Genomic DNA, 12,181 nt, shown 5'->3' with positions numbered 1-12,181 from the left:
ATGATATGTATGCGTAGTTTGTGAAACACAGAATTTATTATGGATTTTCGGTATTCAATGAGAGGAAGATTCCGTCGGATTTGGGGTTTTTAAGTATAGCCGTTGTGCCAACACCTCAGATCGGGTTTTCAACCAATCAAAGAGTATTGATTTGAAATATTTTATTCAAGGAAAAATTGAGGATATCTTTATGACAGGATCATGGTCGTTTTAATAAAATCCATAATTAACATATTAAATTAATCAGATGCCTTCCAATGATTAATAGTCGTCAAGATCTAGATTGTGAGAAGTAGCTTTGCCAAAGCAAGGTGCTTTAATCAATCATGGGAAGACATGATAAGTAAATGTACTTAGTTATTGAATTATTGGGTCTAACATAACTAAACCATCACAATAGGATTGTGGGTTTAGAGGCATGGAGTTTGGTGAGATTTATTACATAAATATGTGCAAGGGGTTGCTCCACTAAACTATCCAAGAGTTAAATTTGATATAATTGACAAATGTTGTCTACCTAAATAGTCATGTTTTGAGAGTATTAGCCCACGCTAACTTAAAACATGGATGAAATATGGATCTTGGCTCACTAGAAAGATTTACAGAAATGCTTTTCGAATTAATAGTTGGGGCTATTAATTTGAAGAAAATAGTGGGAGATATATATATTTTGAATATATATATATATATATATATATATAGAGTCCTGCTCCAATAGAAACCAAATTAGCCTAAAAACTAAAAACCAGTTTCTGGACAATTTTTTATCACTATTTTTAACTACAGAAATCACTAATTTGTACATAACATATCACTAATTTATATATAGCATATCTCGCGAATATAAATATATATATACACATATATGCAACGTATATGACCATCATCTTCACCCAAATCGTAATAATGGACCTCTTACCACCATTACCAAACGTTTTTATAACTTGCCACCATTGTCTATCATCACCAATAGTCACATACACTTTCCATCATAACTTACAAAACTAACGATTATTTACCATCATCATACAGCTTCTATTGCGGCTTCCTACCACCAAGAACCTTCCTACGGATGAAATTAATCATCTATAATCGATTATCAATAATTTAGATAAGTAGATTTTCTCAATTTTGATAATAAAAATCGTTGTTTACATACGGTATAAAAACAGTGATTAGTGCAGTATAAATTAGTGATACCTGTAGTTATAAATAGTGGTAGGGAAACTGGTTTCTAGTTTTTATTTTAAGAGCGGTTTCTATTTGATCATGGGCCTATATATATATATATATAATCACTTGACATAATTTAATAAACATCTGTAGACTAATTTATCTTATGCATTTGAAATATTGTAGATATCCAATGGCAAATAATTCAAACAACTTCTCTATACGATCAGTCCTTGAGAAAGACAAGCTGACAGGAACAAACTTCCTTGACTGGCAAAGGAATTTGAGGATTGTCCTCAAACAAGAGCGCAAGCTCTATGTCATAGATATTCCTCGCCCTACACCTCTCGCCGAAGGATCATCCCGTGTTCAGCATAATGATTATCAGAAGCATATCGATGATGACACGGATGTTCAATGTCTCATGTTAGAGACCGTGAGTGCTGAACTTCAGAAACAACATGAGAATATAGATTCTTATGATATGATTGAGCACCTTAAACGTATGTTTGAAGGACAGACTCGTCAGGAGAGGTTTGATACTTTCAAATCTTTGAATGCTTGTAAGCAGGGTGAACGTGATCCGGTAGGACCGCATGTTCTGAAGATGATAGGGTATATTGATTATCTCGAAAAATTGGGTGCCCTGATTGGACCGGAGCACCAAATTGATCTGATCTTGAAATCTCCAAACAACAACTATTCTCAGTTTGTAATGAATTACAATATGAATGAGATAAACAAGAACTCCACCGAATTGTTGGCAATGTTGAAAACTGCTGAAACCAACATTCAGAAGGTGTCCCCTACTCCCATATTGATGGTGATTAAGGGGAAGGCCAAAGGAAAAGGTAAGTGGAAAGGCAAGAAGAAGATGGGATCTAATTCTAACTCCAATCCGAAACATGGTCCGACTAAGGCCTTGAAGCCGAAAGGTGGTGTTCAGAGGGATGGGGATTGTCACTATTGCAAGAAACCAGGTCATTGGAAGAGGAACTGTCATGCTTATTTGGAGGATCTAAAGAAAAAGAAGGCTGCTGCCGCTTCTGATTCAGGTATTTATGTTATAAAATTCAATTTGTCTACTTCAACATCTTGGGTATTAAATACTGGATGTGGTTCTCACATTTGTATTAATGTGCAGGAACTACAGGGAAGTAGGACATTGGCAAAGGGAGAAGTAGACCTGCGAGTTGGCAATGGAGCAAAAGTTGCTGCTATAGCCGTAGGGACTTATCATTTATCGTTGCCTATTAGGTTTATTTTAGAACTTGAGAATTGTTTTTACGTGCCTTCAATTTGCAGAAACATTATTTTAGTTTCTTGTTTGGACAAGAAAGGTTTTGCTTTTTCAATTCAGAACAATAGTTGCTCCTTTTCTTTTAATAATGTTACCTATGGGGTTGCACGTTTATTTAACGGTTTATATGTTCTTGATTTGGATACTCCCATCTATAATGTGAATAATAAACGTCTTAAAACTGATGACTCAAATAAAACATACCTCTGGCACTGTCGTTTAGGCCATATAAATGAGAAGCGCATTTCCAAGTTACATAAAGATGGATACTTGGATAAGTTTAATTTTGAATCATACGAAGCATGCGAACCATGTCTCATTGGAAAAATGAATAAAGCACCTTTCACTGGACAAGGTGAGAGGGCCACTGAACGACTAGAACTAATACATACTGATGTATGTGGTCCTATGCGTACAATGGAAAGAGGTGGCTTTTACTACTTCATAACATTTACTGATGATTTCAGTAGATATGGATATGTATATCTTATGAAGAACAAATCCGACTCTTTTGGAAAGTTCAAAGAGTACAAAGCTGAAGTAGAAAAGCAAACTACCAAAAGTATTAAGACTCTACGATCAGATCGTGGAGGTGAATACTTAAGCCAAGAATTTAAGAATTTCTTAAAAGAGTGTGGTATTGTATCACAACTTAATCCTCCTAGAACACCACAATGGAATGGAGTTTTCGAGAGGAGGAATCGTACCTTGTTGGACATGGTTCGATCAATGATGAGTCATGCAGATCTTCCAATTAGTTTCTAGGGCTATGCCCTAGAGACGGTTGCCTATACACTTAACCGAGTTCCTACTAAAATGGTCTAGAACACTCCATATGAGATATGGACTGAGAAACGTCATAGCATGTCATTTATGAAAATTTGGGGATGTGAGGCATTTGTGAAACATCAAAATCCTGACAAGCTAGGACCTGAGTCTGATAAATGTAATTTTGTGGGATACCCAATTAAAACAAGAGGTTATTCAGTCTATAATCCTTCTGAGCATAAAATGTTTGTTGCTCGAACCGCTGTGTTCCTTGAAAGGGAGATGCTTTCTAAGAAAAACAGTGGGAGGATAATAGATCTCGATGAAGTTCGAGAGCCACATGATAACATTGAACCAGAGGAAGAACCTGAGCAGGATGTACATCAAAATATTGAGAGTAATCCCGTTCCAGAAACATAGGTCGTTCGTAGATCTAGTAGGATTCGTCATTGGCCAGAGATATTATGGTTTTCTCTTGACCCAAACTGGTGATGTGATGCTTATGGATAATGATGAGCCTCTATCCTACAAAGATGCTAAGAACACTCCACATTCCAAGACAAGGCTTGATGCCATGAAATCTGAGATGGATTCCATGTATGAAAACCAAGTATGGACTTTGGTTGATTTACCCGAGGGAGTTAAACCGATTAAGTGTAAATGGGTTTTCAAAAAGAAAACCGACATGGATGGAAATGTTCAGACCTATAAGGCACGATTAGTTGCAAAAGGTTTCAGACAGATTCATGGTATTCACTATGATGAAACCTTCTCACCAGTTGATATGGTCAAACCCATCAGGATTTTGCTTGTAATAGCTGCTTACTATGACTACGAAATCTGGCAGATGGATGTGAAAACCGCCTTCTTGAATGGAAGTCTAGAAGAGGATGTGTATATGACACAACCTGAAGGTTTTGTCGATCCGAGATTTCCTAAAATGGTTTGTAAGTTGCGTCGATCTATATACGGATTGAAGCAAGCCTCAAGGAGATGGAATATTCGTTTTGATGAAACAATCAAAGAGTTTGGCTTTATTCAAAATGAAGATGAGCCTTGTGTTTACAAGAAAGTGAGTGGGAGCCATGTGGCATTCCTAGTGCTATATGTGGATGACATATTACTAATGGGGAATGACATACCTTCTCTACATGCTGTTAAGACTTGGTTGAGTAAAAATTTCTCGATGAGATCAGGATCTATAGAGATAGACCAAGATGGCTGATCGGTCTGAGTCAGAGTACATACATTGATAAGGTATTGCATTGATTTGGGATGCAGGAGGCAAAAAGGGGATATGTCCCAATGTCTCACGGGATATCGATCTCGAAAGAAAACAGTCCTAAATCATTGGATGATAACGACCGTATGAGTAGAGTTCCATATGCTTCGGCAATTGGTTCTTTAATGTATTCAATGATATGTACTCGTCCTGATGTCTCGTATGCCTTGAGCATGACGAGTAGATACCAGTCTAATCCAAGTGAGGGTCACTGGACGAAAGTCAAGAATATTTTTAAATACCTGAAGAGGACTAAAGATCAATTATTGGTATATGGAGGAGAAGAGAATCTAGTTGTAAAAGGTTACACAGATGCTAGTTTCCAAACAGACAAAGATGATTCGATCTCTCAGTCTGGTTTTGTATTTTGTCTAAATGGAGGTGCTGTTAGTTGGAAAGGTTCAAAGCAAGAGACGGTTGCTAATTCTACAATGGAGGTTGAGTATATAGCTGCTTGTGAAGCAGCCAAGGAGGCTGTTTGGATCAGGAAATTTCTTACAGGACTTGATGTGGTTCATTTAGTATCAGATCATATAGATTTGTACTGTGACAATAATGGAGCCATTTCACAGGCAAGGAACCTCGATCTCATTCCCGCACTAAGTGTTAGGTCCCGATACGATTGTAGAAGGGGGGGTTCCTTTTGCCTTGCAAATAATATTTTAATTCCATCCGGGGTTCCAGCTTTAAGATTATATCACTTTCCATAGCGTTGGTGATAATTCTTTTTCCTCATAGTCAGACAAGTCTAAGATTCGGTCTCCTGTGGGTCTGGAACCGGATCCCTTTTGCTTTGAAAAATATAAATCAATTCCAACCGGGTTTCCAGCATTAAGAATATATCACACTCCATTGCGTTGGTGATAATTCTTTTTCCCATAGCTAGACAGGTCTGAGCGGCGGTCTCCTTATCCCTCCTTTTGGCCTTCTTTCTTTTGCTTTCTTTTTGTAAATTAATTCTAAATCAATTAACTTATTAATAAACTTAATTATCAAATTAATTCTAATTGAATTAATTTAACAACTAAATAAATTAATAGAGATTAATTATTTAACAAAGAATTAATTAAAAACTCTATATTCCAGAAAGCAAATGTCTTGAGCCTTCGTCTTGATCATCACACGGCTTGAACGACCACCTTCCTTTGATGTTAAATATTCAATATAAATAGCTGGCACACAAATGTACTGTCTGGTTCATCTTTGCCTAACTAAATTGAATATTCTCCATCAATTAAACATTTGAGCTGTGGTCAGGTCTTCGAATCTTTGTCTTCTAGTTGTTCTTCATTTCAGTACACATATGGAATCTCTGATGAAATAAATACTTGAATATTCATACCTTCCGAACTCCTTGAACTGCTACACGGTTTATTTGACACTGAGGCTTGATCATATGGAATGAACTTCTTCCAGTGGCTTGTAGCTGATATCTTGGAATTCTTCTAACATTCTGATTCTTGTATCTACTAGACTTTCTTGAACTGATTCCAACTAAACTATCTACTATCTACTGACATAACTTATCAAAGACAATTCCAGGTTGAGTTACAAGTTGAGTGGTTATCAGACACTAGTTGAGTTATCACTGGTTGTACAAAATAGGATTAGACATATACCTTTGAATAAGGCCTTTCACTAAGCATATACTCAGACGATACCACCTGCTCCGAGAGATTAATACTCGAGGGGATATACATATATGTAAAGTGCATACTGATGATAACATTGCAGATCCACTGACCAAGGCTTTGTCGCAGTAGAAGCACGAAGGTCATACTAGTTCCATGGGTATTAGATACATTAGTGATTGGCTCTAGTACAAGTGGGAGATTGTTAGTATTGGCGTCCTAGAGACAATACTATTGTGTTTGAATGTAACTGGTTATGGATTATGTTTTATTGATTATTGGATAGATATTTATTATGTTCTTTATTTACTGCGTGATAAATTTAAAGTATAATAAATGTCCTTGGAATATGATATGTAATTCTATATCTCTAAGTGCGTGACTTAGAAATGAGATTATGAGAATATTATCGATATTCCTAAAGGGCCCTAGTCGAGTATTATTATTAAGGGACGATAGTAATGCATTGAGACTAGTGTGTTTATTGACTGATGATCACATCTCATTGATCATAAGTATATTGATACTAAAGTCAAGAACACAAGTGCATGTATCGACACATGGCACTAGAATGACCCACTGTGAGATTTTACATGTTAATAAGTGTCATTACAAATTCTCACTGTGATAATGATGTAATGATCCTCTGACTTGATATCATTATATTTCTATATGAGAATTAATATACTTTGGTTGCATTAAAAGTTACCCTTGACCAGGTGATGATAAAATGTATATTGAGTATATTATGAATCATATGTGAAATATGAATGATCTAGAAAGGATTTAACCCTCCTATTTTAGGAGTGATATTATTGGCCTCTTGATTGAGTGGGACTATAAAATGCATGGCCGTTCTCAAATATTGGTTTGTTTAATAGTCTACTCATTGATCAAGGAAATTCGGATTAAACGTTGAAGAGGTTGACACAATGCATTCCTCGAGTTTTATCTATAATATAAGGTTAAAAGGATTATATTACATTGCACATTATTCACAAAAGGTAATTGAATCACAAAGTATTATTATTACTTGGGTAGCAATGATGCATTACTAGATGCCGCTCATTGTTTATAATATTATTATTGGATATTAAAATTATTGTCATCGTAATAATAACCTAAAGGGTCACACACTTAGAACGTTTAAAGGAGTTTTAATTTAAATTAATTGATTAAATTCGAAATAAATTGTTTAGTTGAGCCGGTCTTAATCAAATAATCAGAATTTTGAATTTAATATTAAAACCTAAATCGGATTGGGTTTGAAGAAGCCCAAAACCGGTTAGGGTTTGGCCCATCTCTCTCCCTTCCCTATAAATACATAATGATGTATTGTTTTAGGGTTAAAAGTTATAAAATTCGTTCTATAAAACCTTAGCAGCTCTATATCAAGAGAGGCTACAGAGAGAGAGGCTGATTTTCGCTAGTACCTGCTCCGGTGATCATTGGGCGATCAGACGTTCGTGTGGATTGTTTAGAGACGCGATCCTTAGACCGAGGGTTGCGTGGTGATTGCTTATTTCAGACCTTCTTCTTTCGCTAACGTAAAGCTTCAACAAGGTATTATTTCGTATCTCCGTGATCAACCATGCATTATAGATGGATCCTCGGGTTAGAGTTTCGGAATTTTTTTGATTTTAAGTCATTTTTCGCTGCGTTTTCTTTCCCCGAAACCCAACAGTATACTCAGGGTCCCTTGGGTCCCTGGTCTTCCTCAGAGTGTTAGGGTTATACTGAAATATTCGTTTGAAGTATATAACATTTATTTGAGAATCTTGAATGCATGTTTTCACATTGTCTGTATATTATATATTGTAGACAATCTAGTATCAAATGGGATAGCAGAAGATTAGATTGTCAGATACCTTATATAATATAATAAAGGTTCACAGTCTAAATGATGTTAGACAAACCATTGGAACGATTGAAGTATAATTTGGAAATAGTTTATCTTGACTATTGAATAATACTTATATACTTTGTGTATATTGAACGGGATCAAAATAGTAGAATAATTGTCTATTTTATTCTGACAATAAAGAACTAAGATTCTATGATGTTATTATTGCTTAGGTTCTTAATCCGGATATAGTGATTGACACTTGTATTTAATGCACATGCCTTGACTCATAAGTTAAGTAATTTATTTTAAATTACGAATTTATGTATTAGGCAATGACATTATATACAGAGTGGGATATTAACTATAAAAGGAAACTGTGTCCAAAAAATATCTTCGGTGATGATGTCCTCTTGAAAGCTCATAAAGATAATTATGATTTAGTCCTACAGGCATATTTGTTCTTGCATAATTATAAGGTTAAGTGGATGATCAAGGATAAAAAATATTGATTAAATTAATTGTTAGAATTTAATTTAATTAATGGACATGCGATATCTTAAACACGGAGAATTTATAAGCAATTAATATGGGAGCTGGATTAAATAATTAATTTACGGAATTAGGAAAGGTAGTGCAAATATTAATTCTTTAGTGGATTGAATTAATATTTAATGACATTGGGGCTGGCCCGGAATGTCATTGGAAGGCCTGACCTAATGGTCCATGATCCCTACTGTTGCCTATATATACTCCCGTTCTCCTAAAGCTGAAATACACACCAAAGCGAATTCTTCCTATGGTTTGAGAGAGGCAGACGTTTTCTGAAGGAGCCAGCTAGGGTTTTGGGTTTTCGGAGCTTTAAGGAGAGGCACACCTTGGGAGATCGAAGGCCGCACTTCGTCCAAGGAGAATCAGGGTATACAGTAGAAGACGTGGATTTGAATCGTTTGCGCCGTAGCGATTAAGGTTAATATTCTGTTCGAACTTTTAATTAGTATCATAAAACGCAGGGCCAAGGTCCGATTGTTCCTACAATGGCATCAAAGCGAGGTTGCGGTTCTGTGTTTTATGATATGTAGTCCATGTCATGATTATATATGCATGTATATAGTGGTTCTGTGATGCAGGTTGTGATCCACTATTATGGCCGTATTTTAATTCTGTTATGTTTGGATTCCACGTGGTTTATCGTGGCTGTTGTAAATCACGAGGGTTGATCGTGATAGTTAAATCTTGTAATTCAATTTGTAATTGTTTTAGTGAAAGGCATATGTTTAGCCTATTTGTATTTAAGAGTATTAACTCAACTCTGATAAGAAAGAAAGTAAATTAGAAAGCCCGACTGAAGGAATCCGTACAAAGAACGTCAAGTGATTTATTAAAATCATATGTCTGAAGAATTTCAGGATGCTGCTGCACACCACTGAAAGAAGTTCATTAATATGTTCAAGCCTCAGTGTACAAATAATATTTTGTAGCATGTCCAGAAGTCTAGAAGGTATAAAGTTTTAATACTTTATGTTAGGTCCTATAAACTCACTATATAGATTAATATAGTGAACACAATCAATAACACAGTATGACAATATAAGAGATTAATCACAATAAACTCTTATTCACAATGCTCAGTAGGTTACAAAAACTCTCTTAGTGATTTATATGTTATCACTAAGAGCTGCTAGGGTTCTATGAACAATATACTCGATAACTCAACTCATATAGAGTAACCCCAATCTGTGTTTATATATACACAGTTACAAAATCAATCTCTGATTTGATATCCTATAAATCAGCTATGTATTCTATCAATCAAAGATTGCTACTGTTTTCTGTTTGGTTTCCATAGTCAGCAAATCACTCCTCTGCTTCTATCCTTCCTTGAAGTATATCCGCTTCTGAGTTCTTTCCACGTGTAAACTCTGACGAGCCTTGACTATGTAAACTCTGATCAGACTTTAGCAAACCCTGATCAGTTCCCAGCCTAAACTCTGATCACTCCTGTTCTTAAACAAACTTTCAGAACATTAGTAATCATCAATTATATCTAACAATCTCCCCCAACTTGTGCATAAACATGTTATGTGCAAGTTAATGGATAATTGATGATGTCAAAACAAATAAGTCAAATGCAACAGAGTTTAGCTATATAAACATAACAGAAAACTTTTAAAACTTACAGATACTTTTACTCCTTAACTTCATAGACACCATTAGCTGTCTTTAAGTATTCTCTGAGGAGTTCTTTTTCAGCTTCTGCAAGTGCTGCAATCATCTGTCTTTTGATTTCTCTTAGTTCTGGATATGAAACTCCAGTTTGATAGATGGCAGCTCTAAGATCATAAATCTTATTTCTTTTCATGTCCTTGTCCAGCCTAATGTAGTAAGCTTTGTCAGACTCTTCATTAAACATAAGAGCCCTGATTCCAGCTACTGTCTCCAATTGTGCTGAATTTTTCTTCATCTCAACTAGCTGTCCTTTGTCATTGAAGTATTTTGGAACAAAAGGTCCAGCATTCTTGTTTCCAGTTATACTCATCTTTCTCCTGATTTGATCTTTGATCAGATTTGAGATGTGTTGACATGACTTGTTCTTCACTTGAAATATGTACAAAACATATCTCAATTCCTCCCAGTGTTTAGAATAAATATCAGCTTCAATAACCCTAAACACTGTTCCATCAGACATGAAGTAGATAAGAATATTATCACCTCTGTCATTCTTTACCAGTTGAACTGAGTCAAGTTTGTCCATCCTTTCTTGCAATGCTCCAGTCTTTGGTGCACAGAGAGATGAGGGGTCATTTGGCATTGATCCTATACTCTGATCAAATATTTCATATTTAAATCCTAACCCTCCTTTTTCTCTTCCTGCTTTTCGATGAGAGATTGGTTGAATTAAACCCTTGTCGAATTTCATCTCAGTCATCAGACTTGGCTTTACAAATCCTGACAATGGGGTTGTTGTTGGTTTAAACACAACTTGAGCCTTGTCAGAGGTTGTATCTTTCTTAGCTTCTTTATTAACTTGAGCTATGTCAGAGGTTAATATTCCTTCTTGTAATTCTGCAATGTGAGCTCTGTCAGAGATTGCAGCTTCTGTTTGTTTTTCTTCTACAACTTGATCTCTGTCAGAGGTTGTATATTTCTTTTGAACCCAACCTTTTTCTAGGCTTTCATCTACTATGCTTTTTCCTTTATTTGTATATTCATCTTCAGAGTATACCTTCTTGATTGGTAAACTCTGATTGGCAATAGGAGTTTCCTTGATCATTATCCCCTTTTCTTTTGGTCTGGCAGTTGATTTTGCAGGTTTCTGAATTTGACCTGAGGTTATAGCTTGATCATATTCTTTCTTTAGCTCAGCTTCCTCTGCAGCAATCAATTCCAAATCCAATTTAGCCTTGGGATTTTCTTTTTCAAAGACCAGTCTAGCATACTCTTCATCTGTCATAGGTTTATCTGTTCCAGCAACTTGTCTTCCCTTGGATCCAGATGTAACATTGTGTGTTGGAGCAGATTTTGAGCTTTGCTTTGACTGTGACTGCTTTGCACTGTCAGAGTTTAAAACTCTTCCACCAGTTGCAGCTTGAAATCTCTTATGTTTAGTGAAGTCATCCATATCATCATCATCATCCTTGTTCTTTCTTTTCAGAGTTTGAGAAGTAGACTTGCATTTGACATTAGCTACTCTCTCCCCCTTTTTGACATCATCCTCTTCAGGAATCAGTACAGATGTGATTAAAGAAAGAGAGGATTGGATGGCTTCCAGCTGTTTGGTCATTGTGGATTGGGTGGCCTCAATTGAAGTCATCCTTTGCTCCAGAGTTTGTTGAGCAGACACCAGCTTTGTCATATCTTCCTTCAAAGGTAGTAAATGTCTTTTCTTGTCCATGTTTTGAGTTTCAGACAAGTTAGCTACCTCAGTTCTAAGACCATCTACAGACTTAGATGTTTGAGCATGAGCTGTATGGAATGTCCTCAGATACAGGACTGTGGCTTTGAGACTGGACATTACATCAGAGTTTGTAATCTTGGCCTCTGCTAGAGATAGAAATTCTTCAGCCTTTAAGGGCTCCAGAGAATGTTGATGACTGAGCCAGAGTTTGTCCCATACTTCATTTGGAGGATCAACTTGAAGATCCCTGGGAGGAGAATCTGTCCTCAGAGTTTGCAGTCTTGCA

The 12,181-nt window shown here is 36.0% G+C and overlaps 1 protein-coding gene across 1 annotated transcript; it reads left to right on the top strand.

Annotated features, from left to right (window-relative positions):
- The first annotated feature begins 418 nt into the window (after positions 1-418).
- LOC135152198 (uncharacterized) lies at positions 419-2,334 on the top strand. The gene is made up of 3 exons (XM_064092034.1): positions 419-428; positions 1,404-2,228; positions 2,318-2,334. Exons 1-3 carry the CDS (start codon positions 419-421, stop codon positions 2,332-2,334), a joined length of 852 nt encoding a protein of 283 aa, XP_063948104.1.
- Positions 2,335-12,181: the final 9,847 nt, after the last annotated feature.

This window comes from Daucus carota, chromosome 4, assembly GCF_001625215.2.
Source record: "Daucus carota subsp. sativus chromosome 4, DH1 v3.0, whole genome shotgun sequence".
Taxonomy (NCBI): domain Eukaryota; kingdom Viridiplantae; phylum Streptophyta; class Magnoliopsida; order Apiales; family Apiaceae; genus Daucus; species Daucus carota.
This window is presented reverse-complemented; position numbering and strand designations above follow the sequence as displayed.